The following is an 18630-nucleotide window of genomic DNA, read 5'->3' as shown; positions in this document are numbered from 1 at the left end:
CCGCAACTAGAGGTAGCACTGTAATAACAACAAGCAGTTCATAAACGCCTGCAGCAGAAAATGAAAGCAACCAGTCCCGTACCATCTGCAAAATCCAGTACCTTTTATAGACTGTGGCCGTTTCTGATTATCGTACCTTGGCATGGTGCTTCATCTGCCATGTGCTTCATCTGCCTCCAACCCATTTCCTCCTTCCCTTTTTTGGAGTGCCGCAAAAAGTTGGGAAGTCTTAACTGTAGTTTCCCAGAACATCTTAAACCAGTGTTTAAATTTGGTTAAAAATCTGGCTTGCTTCTGAATCTGGTAACCACAGTTTCTCAGTTCTAACACAATGGGAAACTCTGGTTGATTGTAAATTTTCTAGGTTAATTGCAGCACACTTGGGGAGGGGAAGGGGCTGTATGTGTAGACGCAAGATTCTTCACATTTCTGGTTGTTAAGCAGTGATGGGGATTTCCTAGGAAATTTTGAGTTGGGAAATTTTCCTGTGTGAATTAGAGCTGTTTGCTGCAGAAACAGTTACCGGTATTTTGTGTGTATTGGATAGCTTTCTGGTAGCATTCAATGATGTAATTTAGCATGTGTATCTTACTTAGCTTAAACAAAACTTAAAAGTTTTGAAACCGCCAAACTCTCTTAATATTTTTTTGCGGGTGGCATCCATGCATTGTCACCAGTGAACTTACGAAATGGGAAAATTGCCAGTGGAAAAATAAAGCACCACTAGAAAAGTTTCTGTTTCAGAAAATGTTCAGCCAAGGTATAATTGAACTGATTGGATACCAGCCTAAATTGACAAGGCTGAATCCAGCCTCTCAGGGTTTGAATCTTCTGAATTTATCACTGGCCGTAGGCTAGCGATGGCCCTCCAGATGTTGCTGATGTGCAGCTCCCATCATCTTTGGGAGTTGACCACTGACCATGTAGACTGGGGCTTAGGGAAGTTGTAGTATCCAGAGTGCCACACGTTCCCTATCTCTGTCCGGGGCAAACCAGCTCCACTTTTCCTCTGATCTCCATTGGCAGTATGGGAATAAGGGTGCCACCACTGGCAAGGCTCTGTTGGATGTTGAAGACAATCCTAGCTAGGATGGATTTAGTGTCCATAACACTTCTGTGTTGGATAACCGTGAATGCGAAGGTTAATAATAATAATAATAATAATAATAATAATAATAATAATAATTCATTATTTGTACTCTCCCATCTGGCTGGTTTCCCCAGCCACCCTGGGCAGCTTCCAACAAAGCCCAAAAATACACTAAAATTTCACACATTTTTATATATGGGAGAAGAGTATAGCCTTAAGCAGTTTTAGAAAACAACTCTCTCAGTACAGTAATGATTTTCTCGCAAATCAGAGGAGATGGATGTGGCTTTGCCTGCTTTAAGCCTTTGTATGTAGACTTAAAATTACGGGGACAGTTCCTGGTGGAATCTCAGAAACCAAAAAGAGTGGGGTGGGAAACAGCTGAGCAGGGACTCTGGTGGTCAGGGCGTGGTGTTTTGGGAGCTACCAGAGCTTCCTGCCCTTCCCCATGAATCACAGTAGAAAAATATATATATATTTATTATTTATTTCAACTATTTATAGGAACGTTGGAAACTACCTTAACACTGAGTCAGACCTTTGGTCCATCCCAGCTTAGTACTGTCTACACCAACTGGCAGCAGCTCTTCAGAATTTAAGGCAGACCACCATCCAGGTTCTCTCTGGAGATGCCAGAGTTGGACCCTGGATTGTCTGCTTGCAATGGAGATGCTTTATACTGCTTTATCATCTTTCTAAGTGGTTATGAACCAAATTTCTAAGTGGGTTAGGTAAAAATTAGAAAAAACCTCAGTGGATAAAATATTAAATTAGTCATAATAGCATATTAAATTTGTGCAAGCATAAGGGAATCATTGCACATTCAAACAGGTTGCAGAGTCCCAGCTTTCCTAGTGTATTTTTAACAATGTGTAGTGCACATTTGTACACAAATCTGGGTGTTCTTCAAAGTCTCCACTGTCCACATCTTATTTCCCACTCCGGCCCGTTCCCAGTATCTGTGCCGATTCACCTCTCCAGATCTGTTCCTCAATTCCATCCCAGAGGGGAAAAAGACAAATCATTTGACTTTGGAATCTCATTGGTGTGTGTGTGTGTGTGTGTGTGTGTGTTGCACTTGCCAATGTGCCGAAAGTAAACATATGCTGGTTTAATCTTCATGTTTCTGGGCTCTATTGGTACAGAGTCCAAGCAGTCCTGCTGTGCTTAAACATATGCTATCTAATGTGGCAAGTGACTCATTGCTTGGTTTTTGTGTGGCTTTGAATGGCGGGTGAGGGTTCGGGGTTTTGTTTTGTTTCTTAAGCCGATTTCTGAAAACAATTTTTTCGTGACTGTTGACAGCTTTGCAGCACCTAATGGATAAGATCACAAGCTGACAACGGATGCTGAAACTTCAGTGGCATTGTTTTACCTCCCTATTTCCAAGTACAGAAAGAATAAAGTTGCATCGTAGTCATATTGGGACTGGGCTACTTCCCGGTAGATTACTGAAAGGGACCTGGCAGCTGAAACGCACCAGGGAGACGGATTCTAAACTAACGTTTTTGCCAGCAGGGTAGCATTCATTTCTCCAAAGAGACTTACGCATTGTGTTTTCTTTTTTGGGGGGGGGTAAAGGTAAATGGACCCTTGACCATTAGGTCCAGTCGTGACCGACTCTGGGGTTGCGGCACTCATCTCGCTTTATTGGCCGAGGGAGCCGGCGTACAGCTTCCAGGTCATGTGGCCAGCATGACTAAGCTGCTTCTGGTGAACCAGAGCAGTGCACGGAAACGCCGTTTACCTTCGCGCCAGAGTGGTACCTATTTATCTACTTGCACTTTGATGCGCTTTTGAACTGCTAGGTTGGCAGGAGCAGGGACCGAGCAACGGGAGCTCACCCCGTTGCGGGGATTCAAACCGCCGACCTTCTGATCGGCAAGTCCTAGGCTCTGTGGTTTAACCCACGGGGGTGGGGAGGGGAGAGGAGATGCTTCAGGTCTGAATGCTTCTCCTGCAAATCCTTGCTTTGTGAAAGACTAGAATTGGTGGGTGCAAGGTTAGGCAAGTGCCCTTCCGCCTGATTTGCCCCACTCTGTAATCTATGGGTCTCCAAAGGGCACTTCATTGGCATCCACCAGTAGTTGAGATTCCTGCATTGCCGGGGGTTGGACTAGATGACCCTTGGGTCCCTTCCATCTCTTAGGGTTCTGTGATTTAAAACACACCGGGATCCTTCCAGCAGGGCAGTTGATGGTTGATGGCCCTGTTGGGTGAGTGAGGAGTCTAGCCTTGAGCAAGCATTACTGACCATTTCTCATTTGCTTTGGCAAAGTTTAAATGCTGGGCCAATGTTAAAATTCGTTCCTAGGGAAATATGCACTTTTTCCAGTTGTTGTTGTTGTTTAGTCGTGTCCGACTCTTCGTGACCCCCTGGACCAGAGCACGCCAGGCACTCCTGTCTTCCACTGCCTACCGCAGTTTGGTCAAACTCATGCTGGTAGCTTCAAGAACACTGTCCAACCATCTCGTCCTCTGTCGTCCCCTTCTCCTTGTGCCCTCCATCTTTCCCAACATCAGGGTCTTTTCCAGGGAGTCTTCTCTTCTCATGAGGTGGCCAAAGTATTGGAGCCTCAGCTTCAGGATCTGTCTTTCCAGTGAGCACTCAGGGCTGATTTCCTTAAGAATGGAGAGGTTTGATCTTCTTGCAGTCCATGGGACTCTCAAGAGTCTCCTCCAGCACCATAATTCAAAAGCATCCATTCTTCGGTGATCAGCCTTCTTTATGGTCCAGCTCTCACTTCCATACATCACTGCTGGGAAAACCATGGCTTTTTCCAGTACAAGGTCTTAATTCCAGAGGTCTCTCCTCTCTCTGGCTGATACGGTCTGTGCTCGTATCGAGGCTGCTTCTGTATTTTGCCTGACCGCTTGAACACACAGGAATCCCCAAACAATTATGTCAGCTTCCCCTGTTTGCATTGGGGCTGTTCTCCTTCTCTGTTTTCGTCTGTATTTTCCATTGCATCGTGTGTGTGCGCGTGTGTGTGTTTGTTCAACCAAAAGAGCTTTGGTCCTGGCTCTGTATTTATAATGGTCTTTGCATCTTTTATAACCTGCTTGGATTAATCGACGTTGTGTTGTTATTCACCCACCCCCACCTTATCTTTCAGGAATAGCTGAGAAAGGGGAAAGAGGAAGACGGGGAGGAAAGAACTCAATTTCTGTGCACTGCTGTGGGCAAACGTCTGTCTGGCTTCCATCGCTAGGTCGAGGGGGAATTTGCCATTATGAATGAAGTTGCAATAGTGAAAGAGGGCTGGCTCCACAAACGAGGTAAGTGCTGTCCTCTCTCCCCCTCTCCACCTTTGTTGAAGCTGAGTAGTTCAGGGTCAGAGCTTGGATGAGGGATAACTTATGAAAGTCGCAAGTAAGCTGCCTTGGGTTCTTTGGTTGAGGTGTGTGATGATAGGAAAGTGAGACATCAGTGCAAGAAATACTGTATTTTTCGCTCCATAAGACGCACCTGACCATAAGACGCACCTAGTTTTTAGAGGGGGAATGCAAGAAAAAAAATATTCTTTAAAGGGAGCGCTGAGCAGAGCCTGTATGCCTCCCAGGCTCTGCTCAGCGCTCCCTTTCATGAGCCGCGTGGAGCGTGTGTGCGGCGCTTGCAGGCTTTTCCTTGAGGAGGGAAAAGCCCCCAAGAGCCGCACACACACTCAGCATGGCTCTTTAAAGGGAGCGTGGCTCTTGGGGGCTTTTCCGGGAGGTGGGGGAAGGGACTGAGGGGCTAAGCCAGAAGCTAGAACAGCGAGAGGGAGTGCTGCGCAGCGATCCCTCTTGCTTTTCTGACTTCTGGGATAGCTGCGCAGCCTGCATTCGCTCCACACATTTCCCCTTACTTTTTAGGAGGGAAAAAGTGCGTCTTATGGAGCAAAAAATACGGTAAAATAATAAAATCGGGAGAAACATGGTCTATCTGAGCCACCCAGTGTAGGCCCCGCTATGCATTTAAAACAGTCATGGCTTCCCCCAGAGAATTCTGGTTGTACTGTTTTTTGTTACGGGTGCTGCGAGTTGTATGGGGAACCAATTTCCCAGAGTTCCCTGGGAAGAAGGATTGATTGTTAAACCACTCTGAGAATTGTAGCTGTGTGAGCACTCCCCTAGTAACTCCCTTAACCAACTGCGGTTCCCAAGATCCTTTGGGGCTGTTTAAAGGGGTATGATATTGCTTTAAATGTGCAATGTGGATGGGGCCTTCAAATAGGGTTGCCATATTTCAAAAAGTTAAAATCTGAAATAGACAGTAGAAAAGGGGAACAGACAACAAAAGTTATTTAGCAGCTTTTGGGGGGACAAAGTTGTTGGGCTTTTTCTGCAAAAGCGCAAAAAAATAATAATGCAGCTTTTTGAGCTATTTTTATAAACATTCGTCAAGTTCTAGACTTCGGACATGCAGTCATTTTGGCGATTTCTGCCCGGACTCTGCTTGCGAGTGCAGTATTTCGGATATGTCTGGGGAATTCTGAACATATGGCAGCTCAACCTTTGAGGCTTCCAAATGCTTGTGTGAAGGGAGCTCACCAAGAGATGGATGTTTCTGGTTCTGTATGTAATGGTTACAGGTTGTTGTTGGTTTTTTTTTAATAGAAAACTGACATATGTGAAATGCATCACACCCAGAATTTTAGGTTGTGCATTTGTGAGTTTGAATAGCACCTTCCTTTGAACGGTGCTAATCGTTCATCCGTTGTAACATGTCTCCTTTGGCACAAAGCATTGTGGGCGAACATTGGTAAACGTATCTGACAGACTGTGCACCGGGAGAGATGCTTTTCTGTCTTCCATACATAGTTCTGTGCTGCAGCCAATAACCCATTATGAGGACTTAGTTGATTCTTTTGAAGGAAGCTCATATCTAGTGCTGGAAGTGTTGAGGGCACATTTCAGCAGCACATTTTGCCAAGTTCTTCTTGGGAGAAAAAGCGGTTGTGTAAAGGTCCTTGATTAAGAATGACCACAAGCAATAGGAAAGACACAGAATGTTTGCAAACATTTGCAGGTGCAGTTGGAGGGTCTTGGTCACTTCAAAGCTTAGATTAGTAGGTTTTTGTACAAAATAATACCTGTGATGATGAAAGAAAAATAGACAGTTTTGTTGAGTTGATGAGGAATGTTCTAACAGGAAAAAAATGCTTTAAAAATTCAGGTTTGTAAATGAATTTTGTTGATTGGTTGACTCCTGATACAATTTGTGCTGATGATTAAGGGAAGTGAGCGATTTTATCTCTTATGAAAATGTTAATTCTTAACCTGCGTCTCCCATCACATGATACCCAAGGCACTTTACAGAATGTGTAGGGTCTTGAATCAGTAAACGAGTGAAATCTTTTAAGTTTTTATCTAAAATCTATTAAATCATATTGCCAAACTACATTCTACTAACCCAGTAAACCCAGCAAAAAGTCAGTCTTTACTAGCCTGAATAGTTTATTGCTGAAGTCGTTCATACAAATGACACCTTAGCTAGCTAAAAGCAGCTGGAATGAAAGAAAAGGGAAAGTTTCTTCTTACATGTTGGAGAAGCTCTATTACTTTTCCTTCAGTAAATCAGGTGCATTTATAAGTACTGGCAACCGCAGATGAATAACAGGAGGTTTGTGCCTCATGTCTATATTTCTCTCTTACTGCTGTTTTTATTTTTTAAAGTCTCAGCCTGGCCTTTTTGATCCGGGAGAACAAACACTAGGGGTGTTAATTGTAATTTTACCTAGAGTAGGAGTGGAGAACCTGAGGCCCTCCATATGTTGCTAGACTACAAATCCCATCAGTCGCAGCCAGCATGGCCAATGGTCACAGATGATGGGAATTGTAGTCCCATCAGAATCCACTAGCTCCCTGTCCATTGTCTAGTGTGAAACCGTTGGTGAACAAGAAAGTTCAGAAGGGGAACAGTTTGGATGGCCCCAAGACACAGAGCAAGCAGTAGTCAGGGACTTACAAACGAGTAGCATGGGGAAGAGTGACCACTTTGATCTGCAGAACCGGCACTGTAAACAGATGCCACATAACACGCATTCCTAACTTGTAGGAAATCAATCATTTAGTGTAGCAGAGCCTATGCTTTGGAGATCCATTCCTATTGACATCAGGCAGGCACCACCCCTGTGCACTATGGTGCCTGCTAAAACATTTTTGTTTTAGGCAAGCCCATCCAGACATGACAACAACAACAACAAAATAAAAAAATTCCTTCCAGTAGCACCTTAAAGACCAACTGAGTTAGTTCTAGGTATGAGCTTTCGTGTGCATGCACACTTCTTCAGATACACTGAAACAGAAGTCACCGGACCTTTCTATATAGTGAGAAGGTGGGGAGGGGTATTACTCAGAAGGGTGGTGGGAATGGGTGATTGGCAGATAGCTGCGATGAGCCTGTTGACGACTCTTAACGACTGCAATAGGTCTAACAGGAAAAAGCAAGGGGTGAGAAGGTGAAAAATGGCTTTGTCATGTATAATAAGATAAGAATCCAATGTCTTTGTTCAAACCAGGTCTCTCCATAGTTTTAACAACAACAACAACAACAACAACAACAACAACGGTAATAAATAAAATAAAATAAAATAAAATAAAATAAAATAAAATAAAATAAACAATAATTTTTTATTTATACCCCGCCCTCCCCGGCCAGAGCCAGTTTCAGGGCGGCTAACACCAATAAAATTACAATAAAACATAATGGGGGGGGGACAAACAAAAACCCCCAATTTATTAAAATACGGGTTAAAATACAATTTAAAATGCAGCCTCATTTTAATAGTAGCCCATAAATCAAAACCATAAGGGGAGGGAAGCATAAGGGTCAGACTGAGACCAAACCAAAGGCCAGGCGGAACAGCTCTGTCTTGCAGGCGCTGTGGAAAGATGTCAAGTCCCGCAGGGCCCTAGTCTCTTGTGACAGAGCGTTCCACCAGATTGGAGCCGCAGCCGAAAAAGCCCTGGCCCAAGTTGAGACCAATCTAACCACTTTGCGGCTTGGGGCCTCCAAAGTGTTGTTATTTGTGGACCTTAAGGTCCTCTGAGGGGCATACCAGGAGAGGCGGTCCTGTAGGTACGAGGGTCCTAGGCCGCATAGGGCTTTAAAGGTCAAAGCCAGCACCTTAAACCTGACCCTCTACTCCACCGGGAGCCAGTGCAACTGGTAAAGCACTGGATGAATGTGATCCCGCAGCAAGGACCCTGTAAGAAGCCTCGCTGCAGCATTCTGCACCCGCTGGAGTTTCTGGGTCAGCTTCAAGGGCAGCTCCGCATAGAGAGAATTACAGTAGTCAAGCCATGACCGTCACATGTATCACTGTGGCAAGATCAGGGCGAGAAAGGTAAGAGACCAACTGCTTGATATGTAGAATGTGGACGTGTGCTTTACTTTGGTTTTGGGTGTCAAGGAGCCTTGGTTGGCCTCAGATAGCTGGGTTGACTAGCCCTATGGAGCGTCGTCTGTCTCGGAAAGGGGCCCACCTCTTGCCCACAGAACACCCAGTGTTCAAAATTCCCCAGGCGCGTTTTGCTACTGGCACAGGTCCACCTGTGCCTACGTGGAGATTTCTGGGCGCCAGATTGGTGGCCACAGTTTAAAAATCTCTGCCTTAGTTGTTGTTAATACCATTTCCATTTCCACTGTGTTTCTCCTTGCATACTGAATTGTTGCAGGAGCAAAAGGAAAAAAACCCCGCAGGAACTCGCAAGACGTTTTCGTCTTGCGAAGCAAGCCCATAGGGAAATTCGTTTTGCGAAGCGCCTCCAAAACGGAAAACCCTTTCGTCTAGCGGGTTTTCCGTCTTGCGAGGCGTTCGTCTTGCGGGGCACCACTGTATCTGAGTTTCTAACACCGCATGTTTATGGAAAACCCAGCATTAAGTCATAGATGGCTATCAACCCCCGTGGTGAGCTGTTATTCTGAGAGTTAATGAACTTTAGGGTGGGATTTGAACCCACTTTTTCCAAGTCCTGATCTAGCGCACTCTCAGTATTATGCTCTTCTGCTTTTCCCCAAACTTTGCCTTAGAGACGGCACATGCTCCCTTAACTCTTGTTCCTGGTTTCAGCAACAACTTGTCTTGCAATACGATTTCTAAATTTTGTGCTAACACTGTCAGGAATTGTGGCCTGCGTTTACCTTTTGTTTTGTTTTTTTGGCTGTTTTTCTGAGTGTGCCTTTTTAATAGCGGCTTTCCGTTCACAACAATGGCTGTGTAAAAATATACTTGGAGTGCAAAAAAACAAAAACAAGAACCTGGCTGGCTTTTGAAAAGAGCATCAAGGTTTTCAAGTGCACCGACCACAGGATGTTTCCAAAACCAGTGTCTGATATTTTGAGCTTGTGAAACATGCTCAGGCTATAATTACAACAAGGAAAGCTTACAGAAAGAAAATACAGATTATGAACTGTGGGTTGTATTCAGTGTTAGTCATGCTTAGAGTAGACCGCTTGAAATGAATGGACAAGGCTAACTCGGTTCCATTAGAATTAATGGGTAGAACTTACTTGGCTGCAACTCTTGTATGTTTGTTAAAATTATCTCCCTTTGAAAGGAAAACAAACCAGTGAACTGAGCCACTTGTGTTTCATTTTTTTAAGATGCCCTCATCTGAACAGTATAGCGTATTTGCTGTTTTAATTGAGTTCTTCATCCAGTTACAGCTAAATTTAGAGAGCTGCTACGGTTTACAATTCGGGTTGCAAAATGCTTTGGAACTCTTGTGAATGGGAGGCACTTAAGCTTTTTGTATATAGGGCAGATGTGGGGAACCTTGAGGCCTCCAGATGTTGCCCAACTACAATTCCCATCATCCCTGGCCATTGGCTTTGCCAGCATGGGTTGATGGTAGTTAATAGTAATATCTTTATTGTCATTGTACAACCTGTGTTCTGGTTCAGCAACATTTGGAGGGCGAAATGTTCCCCACATGAGTGTTGGTACTTAATGGACTAGCATGTGGAACTCACTTTTTTAAAAAATTACTTTTTAGTATGTGGCTCAAAGACATACAAGATTCAGGACCAAACTATGTTTCCCAAGCTCCTCTCTGGAGCCTCATCAAGTTTCTAGTTCTCATTGTTGTGCAAGTTACAGTGGTACCTCAGGTTACATACGCTTCAGGTTACATACGCTTCAGGTTATAGACTCCACTAACCCAGAAATAATGCTTCAGGTTAAGAACTTTGCTTCAGGATGAGAACAGAAATCGTGCTCTGGCGGTGCGGCGGCAGCAGGAGACCCCATTAGCTAAAGTGGTGCTTCAGGTTAAGAATAATAATAATAATAATAATAATAATAATAATAATAATAATAATTTATTATTTGTACCCCACCCATCTGGCTGGGTTTCCCCAGCCACTCTGGGCGGCTTCCATAAAAACCAGAAATACACTAAAATATCACAGATTAAAAACTTCCCTGAACAGGGCTGCCTTAAGATGTCTTCTGAATGTCAGGTAGTTATTTATCGCTTTGACATCTGATGGGAGGGCGTTCCACAAGGCGGGTGCCACTACCGAGAAGGCCCTCTGCCTGGTTCCCTGTAGCTTTGCTTCTCGTAATGAGGGAACCGCCAGAAGGCCCTTGGCGCTGGACCTCAGCATCTGGGCAGAACGATGGGGGTGGAGACGCTCCTTCAGGTATACTGGGCCGAGGCCGTTTAGGGCTTTAAAGGTCAACACCAGCAGGTTAGAACAGTTTCAGGTTAAGTATGGACCTCCGGAACGAATTAAGTACTTAACCTGAGGTACCACTGTACTTCAAAAATCGAGGATAGTACGCTGGAAGGATATTTGTTTGTGCTGTAAAATCTAACTTTTTTATTTTCTAAGCTTTCATGAGAGGGGGCTGCTCATACCCATTGGTTAGTAACTATTCAAGTTAGTAAGTTGAAAACTCATCGGACAACTTGGCTTGCCCCCATCTGCCAGAAGATTGATCGGCCATGTGAATTTCATATCTGAGCTCAGGAATGCAGTGACTGTGTACCTCTAAGCACATTGCAGAATTATATTTCGGAGCACAGCCGTATTAAGAGGTTTTCACTGCGGCCTCCCATGTGCTTTTCCCCTGCACTAAATGGAGAAATGAAATGAGACTCCTTCCTCTATGTCTGTCTTGGTAGTTCCTGGCAGAGGCATGAGTCAGTCACTTAAAGGAAGTGCTACTTCCAGGACAGCAGATGTTTCGTTTGTGGAAAGACCAGTCATCTCCCTGACCTCAAGCCAGAAGCTTGCAGATCTCATGAATGAACTCTTCAGCTTTCAATGGGTGTTGAGTAGCCCTGTGACCCTAATTGCAATAGCCCGGGGTTTAGTCATCTGCAAATACAGCAGCAGCTATTACCAATAACTTCCTCTGTCTCTCTTGGGGAATGCGGAGCGCAAGAAAAGCACATAGCAGAAGCTGTGACAAGGGGAAGGGAGGGTCAGCATTGCCAGGAGCATAGGATGTTGTCTTGTGCAGGGCCATTTAGCTCAGTATTTACCTACACTGACTGGCAGACGCTCTCCAGGGATTAAACCTGTGAGCCTCTGTGTGCAAAGGGCCTGCTCTGCAACTGGGCAATAGCTCTTCCTTGTCATGACCACAAGTTGCGGGGAAAACATTTCTCTGTGTCACTATGTGCATATTACCTAAAATAATGCCTGCGGTAAGAGGGAGGTGTGGTGATGGTTGGAGGTGCTGCGTTTGATTTTACAGTCCTGTGTATCCCAATGTCATATTTTGAGATGGCACCAAAATGTTGGAACGTTTTCCCTGGATAAGTTCTCGGCTTCCTTTTCCTGCTGCCCCTGGTGTTATGTGGGCAGAAGCTGCTGGTTCAATCTCCAGCATTGCCAAGTAGGGATGAAAATTCTGGAGAGCTGAACGCAGTCAGTGTAAACAGTACAGTGGTGCCCCGCAAGACGAATGCCTCGCAAGACGAAAAACCCGCTAGACGAAAGGGTTTTCCGTTTTGGAGGTGCTTCGCAAGACGAATTTCCCTATGGGCTTGCTTTGCAAGACGAAAATGTCTTGCGAGTTTTTCCGACTTCCCCCCCTTCCCCCCCTTTTTCTAAGCCGCTAAGCCGCTAAAAGCCGCTAAGCCGCTAATAGCGCTAATCCGCTAAGCCGTCAATGGGCTTGCTTTGCAAGACGAAAAAACCACTAGACAAAGAGACTCGCGGAACGGATTCTTTTCGTCTTGCGAGGCACCACTGTACAGAACTAGATCAACCAACAGTCTTCACTCCATATTAGTGTTGGGTTTTTGTTTTAAGCATTTTAAAAAGTGCATTGGAAGCATTTTTCGTAAGGTGGGCTACAATTTAATTAACAAGCAAGACACACTCTTCGAATGTAAACTCTCTGCAAATCAAAAACATTGTTCAGTAAAAAATTAGGCAAATGCTTGATGGTGGTGGGGAATGGTAGGTGCAGAATGTTTTGAGGACAAGTTTAAAGGTGGTAATGGGAGGCTGAATGCATTATTTATTTCATAAGGTTTTTATACTGTGTGATAGTAAGAAGACAAAACAAAACAAAAACAAAAGCAGCATTCATTAGATTATATCCCACCTTTACTCCAAGGAGCTCAAGCTGGTGAACATGGTCCCCCTGGCCATTTTTGTTCTGACAACACCCCTGCAAGGTAGGCTAGGCAAGACTGAGTGATAGTGGCTGGGCCTTCATTAGAGTGGTGGTTAGAATCTGGGTCTAATCCTGATGCTGAAGAATTCTCCTTGTTGCTGTTAGCAACAGCATCTCTCCATGTGTTTGTGAGAGTGTGCAAAATCAATATTGTGTGATCTCCACAATCAGAACCAGCAGGACATAGTTGACTTACCATGGTAAGCATAAGGTTGATAGGGGTGGATGTGTGTCTCATGTTGTGTTATGACACACTTCCTATAGCAGTCATTTTGTGTTATTGCCCCCGCCCTCCCAGCCACATAGCAGCTATTTTATGACTGGCACTTCCAGAACACTCTCAAAATTCAAAACGTGCAAATTGTTCCAGAAAGGTTGGCGACCATGTGCTAGTCTGGCACTGAGACATCAAAGTTGAGTTTAAGTGAAAATGCCCATGCCATCTTTTAACAAAGCAAAGACCTGGAATTAACAGCTCGCGTAGGGAATTATATAATGAAATGCAACAGTTAGGGTTGTGGCAAATGCAAGGGAACCATGATAAGCTGATTTCATCACCCCAAGATCTCCTTGTAGCAACACTGACTCTCACGGGTGGGTGGGACCCTTGGGGTGGTGGGGAGGTCATTCTTCAGTCAGTATGTGGGGCAGAGAACCTGTCAGTGTGGGTGGAAGAAGAGTTGTGCTGAATGCAGTAGAATACTTTGATCTTGTGGCTTTGTTGCTCTTCTGTTTCAACCGTCAAATCGACCTTTTGGTGGTGGGCAGGATGCTGGGAGATATCAACTGAGGGCCAGATCACAGAATGCTCTGGTCATGGCTTGGCTTGATGCATCAGGTTTTGTACTGAAGGGTAACTCTTGTCAAAAACTTCTGCTTAACCATTGGAGGTAGTCAATGTTGGCAAGGACACACCTTGACTCCTGTCTTTATGAATACCCCTAATGGAAGGGGTGGGTAATCATTGGCCCTTAGTGATCAGGGTGGTGAGAGTTGTCCAACATCTGGAGGACCACAGTAGCATATGGTGCCAGTAATATCTGCACCAGGGATGGAGAACCTCTGGCCCTCAAGATGTTGTTGAACTACAAATCCCATAATCTCTTGACTGTTGGCCATGCTGGCTGAGGCATGTAGGGAGTTAGATTCCCAACAACATCTGGTTCCCTATCCCTGTTGTCAGAGTCACCCGTGGTCCCAGCTCACAAGAGACCAAAGTCCACTCCAGCTTATGTACAAAAGCTTTTATTGAAGAACATTATTAGCTTTACATCCGAGCTCCGTGACTCTACGTCTGTTACGCTTAGACCGCTGAAGTCCCCTCTGAGTCAGTACCGCCTCTACACCAGTTTAAGAGGCTTGTACTGGTCCACCTCTTTCTCTCTTTCCTTTTCCGCAGGGTCTTTCTGCCCCCCTGTGTTCTCTCCCTTCGGGACTCTCCAGAGGCTGAATCCTCTGCCGCCTCCTCCCCCCTCCTTCGGGCTTTGGGGCCAGGCTCCTCCCCAGGACTCTCTTCATTTCCGCGCGCCTCCCATTTTGAACTTGGCGCGCGTACGTTGCTCCTGACCTTCCCTTCGACAGTTACACTGCCCTCGATACTACTTTCCTCCCCTTCCGGCAGGACGTTTTGCCCTGATCTCCTTCCCCTCTCTGCTTCCTGTTCTGCTCCTTCTGACACACTGGTCACTCCTCCCCCCTCACTCCGTTCCAGCGGAGCAGCCGGTCTCGCTCTCCAACTCCCACTGGGGGTTCCCCCTTCGTTTCCCTGCTCCTGACTGCTTCCCCCTCTAGCTCCCCTTGGCTTGACCAGAGGGGCTCCCTTTTGGGAGTCCTCCGATTCACTGGACGGACTCATGGACAATCTTGGGTCATTGTCATCCTCTTCCTCGTCACTCTGGAATCCTTCCCCCTCACTCTCTGTCTCCTCCCTCATCTGCGTCTCTCTCCCTGAACCCCTGACACCTGTCTTGTGACCTGAGCCAATGGATCGTTCTGTTTTGCCGTAATTCCTTCCTTCCAGCTCCAGTTGGCTGGTACTATGTCATGTCATGGGCCAAAGAAAGTATACACCCTCTACATCAGGGTTTCCCAAACTTGGGTTTCCTGCTGTTTTTTGGACTACAACTCCCATCATTCCTAGCTAGCAGGACTGTTGGCTGGCGATGATGGGAATTGTAATTCAAAAACAGCTGGCTCTACATCATGAAGACCACCATTTAAAGGCACAATACTATTCCTAAACAGTCATGTGAATAGAGCATATGTAAAAACACACACCACATAAACATTTGTGTTTTGCAACTGCATTTAAGTAATAGTTTCGAAGAAGAGGAAGAAGAAGAAGAAGACAGTCAGATAGGTTAAGGCTTAAATGAGCAAGTTAAGTCACGAAATAACTGATGCTGAGGGTAACATTTAATACTGGACGCAGAGGGAGATGAAGGACAGCCATCAATAGACACTGTCTTCCTCAATTCTGAGACAAAAGGTTTTGGAGTCAGTGTTGAGGCACTAAGGGCAGGGATGGGTACACTTCAGACATGTTGGATTTTCTCTGCCTTTTTCTAGAACCCCAAGATTTACCAACCCCAGGTGCAAAAGCTGGAGAGTTAGAATTAAAGAACAGGTTGCCTTCAAATGCATTCTGATCCTAGGGTTTTGTTTTCAGTGTCAGAAGAGAATTCAGCTCGCTGTCCTTTCTCACAGAAGCCTGTTCCAGCTTAGCTTTTGTCTTTAAGAACGGTTTATGGTTTCAAGTCTCCTTCCTTTCAGACTACCCATTGGCATCTGATGGGCCCCTGTGAGAACAGGATGCTGGAAGAGGTGGGTCTTTGGTCTGATCCAGCAGGGTTCTTCCTATGTTCCTTTGTCCTTATGACTGCTGGATGTCCTCTGATTTTAATTGTCCTGTATTTTTTATTTGGTGTATCTTGTTATTGTACACCATCTGGGGACACTTGCGTGACTGGCAGTAGATGAGTGATTGTAATAAACAAATGTTCAGAGGGGCAAGTTATTTTGCTTTGGAGTCAGAAACCCTTGCTGATCCAATACAAGCCACCCAGAGATCTACCAGCACATCCTATCCTAACCTTTGCTGACCGGTAGGGTTATGCACTAACATAAGGCACTACACTTCACTCAGTGTTCGAAATTAGCCAGGCGCATTTTGCACCTGCTTATCGACCACTTGCGACCAAGTGAAGATTCCTGGGTGCTGGGACATCTCCACCATCTGGAGGTGCATGTCTGGGGATCATTGGACCAAGACTGTTTTCACCACATCCTGTAGATTTCTATCAGTTATATTTTATCTGCACAATCGGAATGAATTTCAGGTACCAAAATGCTTTTCCTGTGCAGCTTGAACAAGAGCGGTGAGCAACGTTATAGTTGTCGCTTGTCTTCACTCCACTGCCTTGCTCACAGTTGTGAAGAATATCCTTAATGTTATGAACGGTCTTGTGTCACCATTAAGAAAAAAGAGGTCGGAATCGGCCAATAAGTATGTGGACTGTCCCTGGATCAAGTGACTTTTCTTCTTTAAGTTCTCAAAGCTCTTAACCTAGCTTAAGGTTGGCATCTGAACTAGCCAGATGGTTAACTGAGAATCAATCACACTCAGTCTTAAAATAGGACTTTAGAGTTGTCCTGCCCCAAAATGACAACTAGACGTTCTTTTTTGACGGCTGTAACCTTGGTTTAAGGAGCCATTTGGCGCCCAGCTTATATAATATCTGAGTTTCCAACACTGATCAAACCTTTGCTGATTGGTAGGGTTATGCACTGAGGTACCGTATTTTTCGCCCTATAGGACGCACTTTTTCCCCTCCAAAAATGAAGGGGAAATGTGTGTGCGTCCTATGGGGCGAATGCAAGCTTTTGCTGAAGCCTGGAGAGTGAGAGGGGTCGGTGTGCACCGACCCCTCTCGCTCTCCAGGCTTCTGGAAGCTATCCGCAAGCCGTGGGAGAGCTGCGCAACTTCGCGCAGCTCTCCCACGGCTTGTGGAGAGCTGCCTGCACCCCGAAGCCTGGGGGCATGCTGAGCTCAGCGCCCCCAGGCTTCAGGCTTTGCGCAGCTCTCTGCAAGCCGTGGGAGGTCTGCACGAAGTCACGCAGCTCTCCCACGGCTTGTGGAGAGCTGCCTGTTCTGGGGGCTGGGGTCGGGGGAAACTCGGGCTTCCCCCACCACATCCCCGCACCTGGGGGGGGAAATAAATTTTTTTTCTTTATTTCCCCCCCAAAAAACTAGGTGCGCCCTATGGGCCGGTGCGCCCTATGGGCCGAAAAATACGTTAATCTTCTTTGGCGATCACTCGTAGCCGAGTAAGATTGTCTTCCATAACAATGAGTCCATACCTCCTGAGTAATACCCCTCCCCACCTTCTCACTATATAGAAGGGTCTGGTGACTTCTGTTTCAGTGTATCTGAAGAAGTGTGCATGCACACGAAAGCTCATACCAAGAACTAACTTAGTTGGTCTTTAAGGTGCTACTGGAAGGAATTTTTTTATTTTGTTTTGACTATGGCAGACCAACACGGCTACCTATCTGTAATGAGTCCATAAGTGACTGTGGAGGCCAATTCTGGATCCACGCATCCTTCCACAGTGGGGACATCGGCTGCTGGGCGGGAGTTGATCACGGTGTGGATTTGCCAAGCGTGCCTTCCTCTTAGCACACTGCACTTCTCTTAATGCGGCAAATGTCAAGAGCTTTGTGTGAATAGTTAACAGTCTGGAAGAGCTGTAGCTCAGTGGGCTGGGAGAGATCTCTGTCTGAAATCCTGGAGAGCCGCTGGCCAATCAGTGTAGACAAAACTGAACTAGATTGTTCAACGGTCTGACAGCTTCCTAGGCATGTTGGGCATGGCAACACAGAGACAACCTAGTGAACGTTCACATAGAAGAGGACAAAGACATCTTCTTTGCTGTTCCAGAGGGCAGGACTACATCTGATGGGCTTAAGCTGCAGGAGGGGTAGATCTTGGTTGAATGCAAGGAGAAATCTCTTGATGGCAAGACTGGACCACAAGGCCTTTCTAGCCCTGCATCTTGTTTCCAGTGGCCAAGCAGATACTTACAGAAAGCTTGTAGACAAGACATGAACACGATAGCACTTTCCTGCTCACGTGCCCTTAACTGGAAGGGGCAGGGGTGGTGAAGAGAAGGAATAAATTGCCTAGTTCTGTTTGCCTGTGTAGTCATGTGAGGTTTGGTTTTTTAAAAAAACAAACAAACAAAATGGGATTGGAATATTTTCTTGTGCAAATTAGGCTAATTTGCATTGGAAGGTTTTCTGTTTGCATTGGAAAATTTTCTGCTGCCTTAGAGAGTGAACTAATTTAGCATGTTTGTTGTACTTTTATTTGGTAAACAAAGCTAAAAATAAAGCACACCATCTTAATTTATATTTGTTTTTATATGCACCAACATGGCACAAAGCATATGGATTTTTTTGGGGGGGGGGAATAAAGGCGCGCTTAATATGGTTTAAATGTTAAATTGCGTAGGTAATTTTATTAGAATGCTTCTGAACGTTTAAAGACAATGCTAGGCATGATTACCTGAGAAACATTAAGTACAACTTTGAAACTGCCAATATTGCCTAATATTTTATTCGCAGTTGCTGGTAAACTTTCTACCTCACATTGTGTGATAGGACTCCTTTGCATCTATGCATTGTATAATCTGAAAACAGGATTATTATACAACTATACTACAAGTATGGTAGTAGTTGCGCTACCTATTTGTTGTTTTTTAACATGCTAATGGGTTTTGTTTTTTGCAGAATGTATTTAATGGTAAATGTTTGGGTAGTGGCAGTCACTAGAGCAGTGATGGCCAGACTTGGCCCTCCAGTTGTTTTGGGACTACAACTCCCATCATCCCTAGCTAACAGGACCAGTGGTCAGGG

The 18630-nt window shown here is 45.2% G+C and overlaps 1 protein-coding gene across 1 annotated transcript in view; it reads left to right on the top strand.

Moving 5' to 3' along the window:
* The window catches only part of AKT1 (AKT serine/threonine kinase 1), a 120226-nt gene that overhangs the window by 16625 nt on the left and 84971 nt on the right, over positions 1-18630 (top strand). The window contains exon 2 of the mRNA XM_081863148.1: positions 4207-4369. Within this exon, the coding sequence (XP_081719274.1) occupies positions 4324-4369 (46 nt within the window). The 5' untranslated portion in view covers positions 4207-4323. The remainder of the gene's footprint in view (positions 1-4206; positions 4370-18630) is intronic.

Source organism: Podarcis erhardii, assembly GCF_964252035.2.
Source record: "Podarcis erhardii genome assembly, chromosome: 1".
In the NCBI taxonomy this organism is placed as follows: Eukaryota; Metazoa; Chordata; class Lepidosauria; order Squamata; family Lacertidae; genus Podarcis; species Podarcis erhardii.
The sequence above is the reverse complement of the archived record's forward strand: the minus strand, read 5'-3'. Positions and strand labels throughout refer to the sequence as shown.